Here is a 14,637-nt window from a genome sequence, read left to right on the forward strand (position 1 = left end):
GATTCAATATGGTTTCTCATACATTTATTTATACCCCTACAAATTTAGTAAGTACTGACTACACTGCCTTTAAATCGGATACTAATTTTTAAAGGAAATACTTGGAAAGTCTTCCAACATTTTACCCTTTCTTACACTGTTAAACTAGCTACAGTTAGCTGAAATGAAAGAACACAGGCTTTCCCAGCAGATTAGACTAAATGCATTCTTAAAATCTTTGAGGATTTAAGACTGTTCTCAGAGGTTTTGTGTAATGGTGAGAAAAATTTAAATATCAGAGAAAGAAAAACTGACAACCAGGGAGGAAATTCTAGATCATCTAGAGAAGCTTTAAACATACAGAGCTATCAGCTATGCAGATTGCTAAGCAATAATCAGGCTCCCCCAAGAAATAAGGAAAGAAAAATTTATAATAGTATCACTAACTGATGAGGGAGCATAAGGCAAGCTGACAGGCCACAACCCCTCCCCCTCACCCCTGCAGGTGGTATATGTGTGATATTCCTCAGGCACTCCTGACTGTCTGAAAACAAAGGAAAGGGCATAAACAAATGGCTAACTGATAAAGATTCTAGTCCTGTAGGACTTAAGTCTCCATCACCCCTCCATAGTGATGTGGGAAACAAAGGCAGAAGGAAATGGCAGATAGAATTAAATTTCCTTATAACCTGCAGCCCATTGACAAATACTTGAGCCTGGCAGAGTAAAACATTTCTCCAGAACTCCCTACTGTCTTAATGCTAATGGTTTCCTAGAGGGAAAAACAACCTTAACTTGACAACAGCTAGGCCTCCAGTCTCCTTGAGTCTTCTTTAGCATATGAAAATCTCACTGGAAACTTCCCCTGGATTTTACCTTCCCCAACCCCATAGTATATAATCAGTCTGTCCTCATGGTCCTGGGGCAGCTCTTCCTGCCCACAAGTCCTGACCCTGTGCTTCAATAAAATCATCTTTTTGCACTAAAGACACCTTCAAGAATTCTTTCTTGGCCATCAGCTCTGGACCCAACAAACCTCACTAACACCCCCCCAAAACCCTCATCACTAACCATGCCATGAGTGACCTACAACATATTCATATAGTGCTTATTGCTAACTTATTCACATCCAACTTTTACTTCGTATTTGGTATTTTAGAAAATATTTAAATATTTAAGCATGAATGAAAGGTCTATAAAAGGTCTAGTTTGAAATCAGTAGCTATATATACGTCTGTGTGTGTATATTTATATATACACACATACACAAACACATACATATATGGCTATACCCATTTCATTTCCAAAACACTGAAAGATATGCATATGTATATGCACTAATACATAGAAAGCTAGAAGTATACATATATTCTTATATAAAAAAACTGGAAGTATATATACATGTTTCTATCTACACAGAAAGAGGTGATGTATTAGAAACTATGGTAGACAAGTCATTAGTCAGATATAATAAGTATATAATAAGTTAATATTATAAGTGATAAGTATTATAAGTGATAATATATATTATATATGTAATAATATAGATATAATAAGTGAAATCTGTTCTATTAAATATCAATAAAGAAATTATGCTGCTTTATCGCTAACTAAAAGCAGTAAATGGAACAAAACTCAACTTTAGTGAACTAGCACTTTATGTTTCTACAGGAAATCTGTTATAATGGCTCAAATGTTTTTATTTGTAAACATATTCCAATCAATGTTTTTATATATGAATATAAATAGGTGTATTTATGCCACAGAAGGAGTTGAAAAAGGTTTCAGCCTTAAAAAAAAAAAAATTTAAATTACTGTAATTCTCTGGTAATTGTGATTATTTATAGTAAATTATATATATATATATGATCATGCCATATAGTAACAAATTATACATATTTTATATATTTGAATATTTATATACACATAAATGAAAGGAAAATTTCAAACTAGTCCTTTCACTCAGGTAAGAAACATCAGCATTAATATTATTTATTTACCATTTATACTATTTGTAAGCTCTATAAAAAGTCTACAATACTGGGTAACAACAGTATAGTTTCATGGATTATCAGACTAAATTTATCTTCTGAGAATGGAATAATTAACTTCATTAAGTGAGGAGAATACTTTTATTTTGACAACATTCTAGAATCTTTTTTTCCAAAGTCAGCAAAATTAAAGTAGATCGCTTATTCAGACAATACAGTCTGTTCCTCATGTTTCCAGAGGAGAAAAACAGAGGAAATAAACAGATTGCAGTGTAGGGGATTTAGAATAGGCATGAGGAAGTACTTCTAATCTACAAGTAATAATTGTGTTTCATAGACTGACTGGTTAATGACAGGTTTATTTATAAAAAGCATTTCCTATCCTCAAAGCTTACTTTTCTCTAAGAACATAATGCATATATGTCCTATAAAATAATTTTCTACTCAGACTCCTCTAATTCAAGACCTGTCCTCTTTTATTGAAAGAAATGATCAAAATGTGAACGTCTAAAAATAGTGGTTTATAATTGAAGGCCTAATTCTTTCTTTATTAGAGGTATGCTACAGCAGCACTATAATTAGAGATGATCGGCGCTCCAAAATGAGTCAGAATTTATCATTCACTCTGTACAAGGAGGGACACGAGTTTTATAGCAGAGAACCCCGGACAATGAAGATGCAGGGTCTTTTCCCTTATACCTCTTGGTGGCTATGTTACAGAAACTGGTCTGGATCACCCGGCAGAAGCAGCAAGTGGCACTTGGAGATCTGGGAAGGAAGGAGGTTTATTTTATACCGGTGGGCCCAGAGGAGATCATTCTCCAGAGATCTGAGCCCAGAGCATCAACAGATGGGACGATTTATAGTCTGTTACTTCCGCACCCCTCATTAGTAGTAATTTGGTGCCTGTGGCAAGCAGGGTAGGAAGGAAATCCCGGAAGGGTAGTCTTCTGACTAGGACTGGAATTCCCTTATCAGTCCTGTTGGCCATCTTATTACACATTTTTCCCTAATGGTTACAAGACCGTCCTCCATTTACTGTCTTTCTCTAGCAGAAGAAAGTAAATATTTCATTCATACTTGTTTTACTGTTTACCACTGATTTTAAGTTAGAAAATGTATAGCTGAAATTGGAATTCTAAAGCTAATGCACACTCACTGACTTTACAAAGGAATATAATTACAATACAGTATTTATTAAATTATTTACCTGAAATCTGAAAATACTTTGGACTTAAAATGAGTAACTGATATCACCTTAGGACAAAACAGATAGATCCCTACAAAGGGGATAAAACATTCCTCTTATAATTTTAAATAACATGCTTTTATTCCAACAAAAATACACTTTTAGGAAATATTTGTTAACATTCAGACAAAAGACAAGTTATTTTTCATTCTTTTGCTAGTTATATATCTTCAAAATTTAGACAATGACCTGACTTCTCGAATCAATTTCTCCAACGACTAAATCCAAAGCTGTTGCTGTGGTAAACACAGAAAACTAGCTTCATGAACCCTATGACAGTAGAAAACTTTTCATAATATAATAATAAAATCCCTAATCACAGACAGTATAATAATGAAAGAGCTATCAATAAAGCCAAATTAAGCCATGTTAGGAAATATAAGATAACTGTTAGAACTTTAAATATTAGCAAATGGTAAAAATGGTAAATGCTTTTTCTTCCACATGTAATTAGCTGTCTGAGATCTGAAAGCAAGCACAACAGATGTCTAGAGAACATAGAGTACAATACATGTCTTCAGTCTAACTTCAGCCTAGTCCATCCATATCACTTTTCCTGGCAGACTGGGCATCATGTTAATCAATCTGCCAGCTGTCATCCTGTCCTGAATCCACCTTACAGGAATCCCAGGCATGCCTAGAGCTGAAGCACAATTGAGAGAGAATGACCCAAGATGTGCGGTGACTATTAATTTTAGGAATAGAAGCAAGGAGAATTTCCTTTGTAACATTTTTCCATCAGAAGCTTAGAAGTTCAACCAGACTACAGCTAAGAGAAATTATACCCTGGGATTTAAGGGAAAGAATGCTAGTGGAAATCAATTATATTTACTTTTAGAATGTCTATAAGTTAGCTTCACTGTATTCAATACATATTAGATAACAATCTAAAGAGAAATTATTTTTTTCAAAAGAGAATCTTTTATTCAGGCTCCACATGCTATTGCAATAAACCTTATGTGAAAGGTATGAGGCATGAGAGATACAGCTGGAATGCCACAGTTGTCCTAGAAAACTTTTTTGGGGGGATTCAAAGCAAAACTAAGATTGTCCTCACTATTTTCAACATGGCACCCAATTATCAAACATTAATACTTTTGATTAATTTTTATTAATAAATTTGATTGATTATCAAAATTACTCTTGATTTAGCAGCACCTTTTTCTTTAATCCAACTTCCAGAAACAAACCTTTTGTATACATAATTTCTCCAATTGCCACCAAATTACAAACAAATTACAATGGAAGAATTAACATGCCAAGCTCCTATTCACTTTGCTGAAGTGTGCTGTTTTGTTAGCTTCCCTTTACTGGGAATAAATACTAATAGAATAAATAGTGTGGTCCTTATGTATTTTTGAGCCCATGCTCTTCTTCTTCTAGATAAGGAGAAGCTGACTATGATGCTATATGCACTGACACCTAACCACAGTTGATTCACCGTCAGTTTCCTTTTGAAGTTATGTTGAGAGGAAGGTGAAGCCCTGCCCAAATTTCTACCATTATAATTCTCTAATATCACACAAGCAGACATGGATGTAACCCAAACCGAGCAAGGGTCCAGCAAAAAAAAATCCAGAGACCTTTCTTTGCATACGAAAATGGTTTATGGAAAGAACCCCTCAGCACAATTATTAGCTGCCTGAATTTGGTCATATCTGCAAAATTTACTTTAATAGTGCAAAGTATGCCAACAAAAATCATGACTCCGAATATTAGGCAGAAGTACTGTGAGATTCAAAAAGATAATGGGATAAAGAAGATGTGGAATATACACATGATGGACTATTATGGATCTCTCATAAGAATGAGATCATGCCATTTGCAATAACGTGGATGGATTGAGAGAGAATAATATAAATGGAATAAATAAACATAGAAAGACAAAGGCCGTAAGATTTCACTCATATGTGGAATTTAAGAAACCAACCCAACAAACAAGGAAAAAAAGAGAACAGACTCTTAAATACAGAGAACAAAATGGTGGTTGTGGGGCAAAATAGATAAAGGGAATTAAGAGTGCATTTATCGTTATGAGCACTGAGTAATGCATAGAATTGTTGAACCATTTTACCATACACCTGAGACTAATATAACACTGTATGTTAATTATGCTTTAACAGAGATAATGTATAAGAAAATGCTTTGGAAAGCTATGCTAATAAAAGTTATTAGTTTGCCTAAATACTCAGTATCACTTCTCTATTACTCTAGGAAAGGTAAGCTCACTATCTTACATTAGCAAATGGTACAGCACGATAATGTTGGCATGTGTGTATGTATACACATCCATGAATATACTGCACATTGGAACCATGGTCTCCATGCTCATGGTTTTGTGTGCATTGCAACACAAGAGTAACAGCATTCTTTTCCAGAGTCGTCTAGCTTTCTTATCTTGTCTACTAGGAATTTGAGTATACTGACCACAGAATCTTGGCATCTTGATTATTGCACATACACATTCTATGACTGACTGAGTTAAGGTATACTGCAAAGCTCTGGAAATGTGAATGTAAAGTAGTTGAGAGTACTTGGTACTTCTGTTGTGCAAACGAGCTAATGACAGTACTGTAAGAGACTATATGGAAACGATATTGTTTTAATCAATATTAGTAGCACTAAGTAAACCATGATAGAGCAGGTACTTTGCCTCATTCACATATTTCACTTACTTCAAGATGGAGGAATACTAATGAACTATACAAATAAAATAAATGCAAGTCTTATTGGGATACAAATAATAAAAAATGCTTCAAAATATGTTTCTAATTAAGAACCATGCAATATTCTAATTTATTTTAATAGATCCATTGTTATGATCAAGCTAGAGCACTGTGGTACATTAAGAATATTTATTTGTATACAGGGCACCTGGGTGGCTCAGTTGGTTAAGCGTCCAACTCTTGATTACATCTCAGGTCATGATCTCAAGGTTCTTGAGATCAAGCCCAGTGTTGGGATCCACACTGACAGCATACAGCCTGCTTAGAATTCTCTTTCCTGCTCTCTCTGCCCCTTCCCTGATCTCTCTCTCTCTCTCTCTCAAAATAAATAAACTTTTAAAAAATAATATTTATGTACATATTCATGTATGTTCATAAATGAAAGCAAATTGTCATCAGTAGCAAATCTGTATTATAACATTCATGCACAGAACTGCCTTAAAGTCAAAGTAGCTGCTGAGAGATTGACCACATTTGTGTGCTTAAGTTGCAGTGCTTACAGAAAACATCAAGGTCCTGACTTCCCTACACATACCCAGATTATTATCTGTTATCAACTGTGGTCTGCCCCCACCACTTGTTCTCCTATCATATTTCAGTTCAACTGAAGTTATTTGGACAAGAGACCAGAGACAATGTAGACAAACCAGTCTTCAAATTATATCCTCTACTACCTTCAACCGGAAAATGAAGTCCTAATCCTAATTATGAAGTAAATTTGCCTAGATTTCATTCGAGAAAATTCAGATGCATTCAAAGATACTGTTGGATTATCAGAGATCATCTTATGTTATACATGTTGGCTGAACTCTTAAGTTTATCAGCTGTATTTAAATATTTTAACATAGTAAGTTCTTATATAGAGAAAATAGTATAATGAAATTATACCCACATCAGGTTATAGGGCTTGTTCTATAAACAAATACCAAAAGGCCACAATGTTTTTGAAAAGTAAAATACACTTAATAGACACATTATAATCATGCTACCCATTTTCTTTTTAAAAAGCTAAAGACCTTTGTTAGCCTTTTCTTGGAGACTTTGACAAAAATTCGGAATTTTCACACATTAACATAATCTGTTTTCTGACAAGAAATTAACATAACTGATTTGAAAGTGAGTTTTCAACTGTAAACTATTTAAAATATATGACAGTCATGTTCATTTAAAAGAAAACCAAAGACAACACATTTTTGTTTCAAAAATAGTAACAACCTAAACTTAATTATACTTTGCTTCAATTCATTCCAAAAGGACAATCAATCTTCATAAAATTCAATTAAAAACGAATAATTATGAAATAATTCTATTGCAATGCTGTGTTTTTCTCGTAAGGAGTTAGGCATCAGAAAATAAAGATGGAGCTGAGGACAGGGATAGGGAAAGGTGTGGGGACAAGGTCAAGAACAGAAGTAGAGTTAAGACAGAGAGGGAGGTTACTATCGCATAGCACCTTTGTGTAGAGCACAGGAGTGCGGGGGGAGGGGGACAAAGTTTAAAATGGTTACATTTTAAGAGCAAAATCAGAAGATCACAAACAGAATCTCTTACCCTGAAAAACTCTTTGGTGGATCCAGAGTCTAATGTTCCATAAGCAATTTCTGTTTGCTTAGAAAGATCCTCAGCACTTTCGATGGGAGACACCATCCTCTCTACAGTCAGGAAGGCAGCTAAGTTAGCCGTGTAGGAGGAGATTATGATCAGGGTAAAGAACCACCACACACCTCCAACAATGCGCCCAGAGAGGGATCTAATAACAAGTATGAAATGGATTTGTAAAGTGAAATGAATGACCTAATAAAAAAAAACAAGTTAGCAGTATTATGCAAATATTGACTTATATGGGAATATTTAACTTTATACTTTTCAATATATCTGCTAGTTAATAAAACTGGAAACTATTAAGCATTCTGGGGAAGGAGTACAGATAAGCTGAATTTAATGAGATACCCAGAGGCCAAAACTTCAGATTCTTCAGATTCTTTCATAGTTATAATGCCCAAATTGTTTATGGTATGAAATCTCATAACGAAGCAATTTCAAGACATGTGCAAATAATCCATCCAATTCTCATACTATTATCCATTCATGACATAAGCAAACACGAACAAGAGAATTTAAGATCACTCACAAAATTCGCAATAATGTTGAAAAACAAAATCAAATATTAAAAATAAAAGAAGGTGCACCACAGATGTAGTTTTAAACTGATGAAACCCTCCTGGTAATTCGGCCAATGAAGTTCCCAAACCCTCAAAAAGGGCTAAAATTTCATTGAGGGTTGTGTGTGCAAAAACATAGGTTTTAGATACAGTGCAGGATAGAAAATGGAAAAAAAATGATATGACAAACAAAGGTATGACACAAAATATAATTCTTAATGAATAAAAATCTGATGCTTCATGGCATGGACTGCTACGACCCTGTTCCTTTGTGCCTCCTGCTTAAGAAAAAAAGAAAACTCAAGGAAAATGAAATTAGAACATTTAAAAGTTTGCCAAGATACAAATTTCTAATTTGCAATATAATAAAATAAAAATATTTTAGCCATAAATTCCTATTTAAAATACTTTTTAAAAGCTTAATAGATTCCTAATAATTTACTTTAACCCTCAGTAGATAAGCATAGATATAGAAATAGATATCTATCATATTATTTTGAAAGATTTTATGGGATTCTACATATAAAGGGATTTAAGTAATATTAACAATCCAAAATGATACCTTTTTTGTTAATAACTTCATGTCTAACAATTAAACTTGTTACAGCAAAGATGTAACATTTCTAAAAAGTTAAATTATGAACATTTGGTAATTTATGGCCTAAAACAGACCTCCTGATATTTAACAGTAAGAAATAAACCTTTTGGTGAAACACAGATACTATATCAAATCATTGGGTAATATTTGTAGAATAAACTACTCTAGCAGTCAAGAAAGAGTGAGGAAGCTAACTTAAAAGTAAATTTTTTTTAAAGACAAGACCATCTGTTGCTAAAGGAGAAGAATGAGCAAGCAATGAAAAACAAACAATATAAATAAGAGCCTTTATCACACACAGTCTCTAGAGATGCAAAGAATTAAATAAATATGACAGGATGGAAAAAGTTAACTTCTCTTATATTCTGAAAAGGATATTAAACACATTTTAAATTTAAGTAACCTCTTGTGTAGACACAGCCACTCTCAAAACGTTCACTATTTATTCCATAAATAGGAAAGGTATAATTATATGACATGTACCCCATATTTCAGAGGGCAGTTGAGATCCCTTAAAACAAAATTGACTTCACGGTAATTGCTTTGACACTATACGCTGCATAGTAATTGGTAATATATTTGAGAATCATTTTTATAAGTAATTATTTTCCACTTGTGAAATAAACACAAGTTAAAGACATAAGTTGCTTTCAGTTCCAGTGCTTATGTCAGATTTAGTAGCTGAAATATGCCAATTTATTTAAGGTTTTATAAGATATCTCAAAAAATGTATTGAACTTATACAACATTCAAAGCAGAAAATTCTTGAGCAGCTTATTATTTACTTGTAAATGTTTTCAAAGGATCGATTAATGTTCTGAAAGAATTCCCAAGAAATTGTTTGTGGAGGAGGCAAATACAATTTATGTTTTATGGTAACAGACAAAAATGGTTTCTGTAAAAAAAAAAGTAAAACAAAACAAAACTAAACTAAAAGCAACCTTCACCTCTCTGCATCTGCCCTAAAGAAGCAAATAGACATACGTATTCTATCATTTCCTTTAAATCTCTATTAAATAATTATTTTAAGAATGGTATTTTTATTCATTTTGATCCTTTTGAGATATTGGGGATAAAAACAGAGGCAAGCAGGAGAATAAAAGTCAACTTACAGCCTTTTACTTTTCCAATTTCTGTGGTTCTAGTCTTCGGAAAACTATAGTTAATATATTCTAAACTTAATTTCAGGCAAATGACCAATTCAGTTCAATAAATCGTTCCAGATTAAAATTTAAATGTTCTATTATTATTAATAATACAGTTCCACATAATATTTTACTTGAAAAGAGGTGATAAATATCTTTGAAGATATTTAAAGAGCATTTCAAAGTGATCTGTGCATTTCATGCATCATCATCATCATCATTAGATACAAGGCTTTTCTATTCTTCTTTTCTACACTGGGGTCACCACCATTACATTGCAAAAAAGTAGTTTGGTTTGTTTAAAAAAATCATTAAATTTTCCAATATCGTCCAGTATGTTCAATTTTTAAATGCACATATAACACGGAATGAAAGATATGTACACTTAAAATTTTTTAATAAAGCAAATTTTTGTTCATATATACTCTGTGGCAAAAAAATTAATCAGTTGATAGCAAGAAAAAATATTCTATATAAAATCTTAGCAGGACATAAAAATTATTGCATGTGAAATTGTAGTAAGTCATGACTCATGAATGAAATCAAGAGCACAGAAAAAAAAGGCCGTATTTCAGGAAACAGGCTCATTGACATTTAGACGTTATCTGTATGTGATGGTGGACACTGGGGCAACACAGATTATGAAAGGTGCCTGTGCTTCAGTCCCTAAACGTATGTTTTCTGGGCCTTGATAAGCACTGAACACCAAAACAAATAATTTCAGAGCCATGATGCGTGAGGATCGCAAACCTAAGGATCGACATATGGGAATCTGGATCAATATGTTTTACTTTATAATGAACCTAATATGCTTCTCCTTACTTATTCAAAAGGCAGAGCATAGTTTATGTTACCCTAGGATAATTGCCTTATATCTCAGGAATAAAGTAGTTTTATACTTCAGTAGCTTTCTTACCACAGATGAATAATTTTATTATTATTTATGGACCAGAATAGTCTCAGAAATCTCCATTTGGTTAGGATTTTCTCCCTCATTATTAAAAAATTCTCTTTATGTCTTTAACTTAAATCAGATAAACTAAATATAAAACTATGAATCTTATATATTTTGTCAGAGGCCACCATAATTATATTTTATATACAATTATTCTATATTTCCATATTATTCTATATCATTATATATTAAAGTTATTACACATATATGCCATGCAAATACCACTGGCATATTTCTATTTTAGAGCAGTTCCATAATGTCACAGGGAATTTTATGGAATTAAGATTTGTTAAAGTCCAAATAATTCTTAACAATGTGTCCTACTAACAGAGAAGTAAGCCACTAATAATTTCTACATACAAGATATATTTAATTGATCTCACTGGGTGGAATATACAAAAAAAGACTGCAAGAAGGTACATATATTTTGAGTGTCTCACATAGTTTTCTGAAATTAATCACTTATCTCCAAAGTGCTCAAAAACTAACAATATAATGAAATAGCATTAGAAAAGTCACCCCTTTTACTAGTCATTAAAATATCCCATAGAATCAAAGGAGGGTAATCAAACCTGGATTAAAATGTGCCAGAAGATAAATAAATTTGGCTTTAAATGTGAAAAGAATCACATTAGAAAAAGTATAATTTATTCTTCTTAAGCACCAGATATGGCTATCATTCTTATTCATGTATGTCACATGAACAAAGGCAAAATGTATTTTGTGACATATTTGTTATATTTAGGGATTCTAATGCAGGAATTAATATATCATAATGAGACTAAAGGTGCATAAATTTATTCCATTATGTGTGTGAATTACTATTCATTATGGCACAAGCCTTTGTAATGAATCGATCATCATTATTACCCAGCCATGTATTTCTATATACTTGGGAAATAGGTTATTGTATATTCCCTTTAATCCAATGACCTAACCTTTAAAAAAAAACAAATTTTATAATACCTTTATGATACCATTTGCATGAGCTAATAATGGGAAAATAAAAGAGATGGGATGTGTGCCAATGAAGTTTTGTAAACAGGTTTTTGTTTTTGTAGTTAATAAGTAATGTTGCCCATTTTCCCATATACAGGTCTGTGGATCAACACACAGATGACTGTAAAATGAGAATATGCAGCAAAAACACGGTACCCCTCCAAGAAGGCATGGAATGATAGGAACCTTATGCATTTTATAGCCTCTCCATGGTGTGTATAATTTCACCAGGAAATATATGCTCAACATTCAAAGAACATTGCTCAAATATTTCACAGGCTTATGCCGATGGTAAAAGCCTGTCCTTAAGAGTCTCAAACTGCTTGGACAGGTAGTCGGCAGCTGTTTACTTCTTTAAGTGAATTCATAAACACCATGAATATCCACTTGAGACCTAAAATGCACAAAGTTGAAGCAGGTGAGTGACCAACCTTGGCGAAATATCGCATCCTTGCTGCATAAAGGCACCCAAGGAAAACCAGAGACTATTAAAAATCCCAAATTCATTAGTTGATTCACTACTTTGTGTTTCTCTTCCATCTTCAAACTCCTCAGTGTGCCACTCGTAGGGGCTAAATCTGCTGACCAGGAATAAAACTACACTGACCCCAATGTAGGCAAAAACAATGCACATCCAGATCTCATAGGCTAAAGGATCAAGAAATGAAAACACTCCTGGTTTGGACTTCTGAGGCTTCTTGATCATGATAGATATCCCGAGGCTCATAAAGGGCTTTGAGAAGTCAATCACCTCTTCTCTCACAAGGGTAATAGTTAATGGAGCAATTGCAATGTCAGCTTTCTGTAAGGGAAACAAATGAAAGTAATAGTACCTGGAGTCATGGTCAAAAAGGAATCATGCTTACAGTATTGGATCAAAAGGGAAGGAAAGGAAATAAGGGAAATGTCAATAATTATTTCCCTGGTAATGTCCCAGTAAAGAATAAGCAAACAAACAAAAAACCAATCTGTTCTCCAAATATCCCTCCTTTTTATAAATACACAGTACACCCATCTGACTTGATTTTTATAATTACATCCCTATACTGCGTCTATGCCTTTGCTGCCTCTGAACAATGCATATGGCCCATAGGCCTCAAGACAGATAGAAGGCCTATCTCATTTAGTGTGCGTGTGTGCTTCTGACTTCATCCTTAATCTTCAGATGTTCACAAGGAAATAGAATAATATTCTTAAGTAATGTGGGAAAGCAACAACCTCAGATATAGGCACTTTGCAGGGAAGGGAGGCATTCTGTCAACAAAAGTTCACTTGAATGACTTTATTTGGGAGAAGAGCTATACTTACCCCATATACAAGTTCTCCAACCATCCCATTCCAAATTTTCGTGTCAGCATCCCTGGCCCCATACTTGCCATCCCCAACAATTGTCAACTTGTACTTGAACCCACAATGTTTGGCGATTTCTGCAGCCAAGTCAACACAGTAGCCCTCATAACGCTCATTGCCTTCAAGCATTTCATGATTTTTCTTCATCATAACATATGGAGATTCCTATATGGAAAGACAGTGCTTTCATTGATAAAAATAGCTGTGTAACTACTCTCACTGAATCAAGTCTTCTAGTTTAATTATTACCTGTTAGCCAGAGAAATTGTAGAATATAAATGGCGGACAATATTAGCGAAAAATATTTAAGCGTGATACTTTTGGAAAAAGGTTATCAAACGTCTACCGTTATAGTTTATTAATATGGTTTGTACCTAGCCATACAAAAGTAAATAAGAAACTCAAAAGCACAAACTGTTGGCTTGTCCCCTTGTCATGCTTGTTAACTCCTAGAGCTTAGAGGGGAATTATGCTGCTCAACATCTGTTTTATTCAACTCTGGATCCACCATGCTCTTACGTTAAGGTTATGCTGTCCTCAAGAAACAGCATTCACCCAAAACTCTGTGTACTGTTTCTTCAAGGGTGAGGTTCATGGGGAAATGAGGCTCATGGTCAGTGATGCACAGACTAAAACAATCACTGGCATGGTCATGTGCTGATGCCACCCTCTGACATTTCATGTCTCACTTCATCTATGAGATATTCTATCCTAGAATTATATTACAAGGATAGAGAGCAGCTTTCCCCTGTAAACATAAGAAAAAGGAGGTATGAAAATGATTCAAAATAGCTCAATATCCTCCCCTGGAAAGTGGTACCAAGCATATTTGGGGGCTCAGTGATACAGTTCCTCTCAATGGCATGATTAAGGCAAAATCCCTCAAATGTCTAGCTTACTTACCCTTATTAATATATTTCCAAATGTCAATGTTTTTATCCAGATCTCTTATTTTATTAACCTATGTTTTTCTTCTCAATATTGTCAGAATAATGAATCCCACAAGTTTACTATATCACTGCTTAATAAAACAAAATACAGCTGTTTTGTCATAAAACCATGTACTATTAGTGAACCCCATTTCCTCCATTTCATTTCACCAACAGCTTGTCACGAGGATCTACATCTTCCTTCCATCTATCCAAAGCCTAGATGTTCAAGATTCAGTTCAGTTTTGTCTCATTCATTCAGCACTGGCTATGTGCTAACGACTGTGTTGAGTTTGGGGGTTTAAAAAAAGGGAGATTATCTTTATCTTTAAGAATTTCATCTTATATTATAAAGAAAAAGATATTGACACTGCTACTAGACCATGTAACAAATGTAAAAAGAGAATGTACCCACAACTGCATGGGAAGTGAAAGGTAAAGCACTTGAGGAAATACAAGGAACGCTCTTCAAGACTTTCCCGAGTCGTTCACACTTAGTGATGCACCACTGTATGAATTACCCGTCAAGCTAAATTTCAGTATTGAAGAGGATA

At 33.8% G+C, this 14,637-nt stretch overlaps 1 protein-coding gene across 5 annotated transcripts in view; it reads right to left on the reverse strand.

The window, feature by feature from the left end:
* GRIA2 (glutamate ionotropic receptor AMPA type subunit 2) overlaps positions 1-14,637 on the reverse strand; it is a 160,337-nt gene that overhangs the window by 22,381 nt on the left and 123,319 nt on the right. For all 5 annotated transcript variants that reach the window (XR_006295089.1, XM_043566738.1, XM_043566713.1 and 2 more), the window contains exons 10-12: positions 13,113-13,319; positions 12,236-12,606; positions 7,497-7,695 (exon numbers count right to left, since the gene is read on the reverse strand). Coding sequence is in view for 4 of the 5 variants with exons in the window: in XM_043566738.1 (XP_043422673.1) it covers positions 7,497-7,695; positions 12,236-12,606; positions 13,113-13,319 (777 nt within the window). In the remaining variant the exon portion in view is untranslated. The remainder of the gene's footprint in view (positions 1-7,496; positions 7,696-12,235; positions 12,607-13,112; positions 13,320-14,637) is intronic.

Source organism: Prionailurus bengalensis, chromosome B1 (genome assembly GCF_016509475.1).
Source record: "Prionailurus bengalensis isolate Pbe53 chromosome B1, Fcat_Pben_1.1_paternal_pri, whole genome shotgun sequence".
Classification (NCBI taxonomy): domain Eukaryota; kingdom Metazoa; phylum Chordata; class Mammalia; order Carnivora; family Felidae; genus Prionailurus; species Prionailurus bengalensis.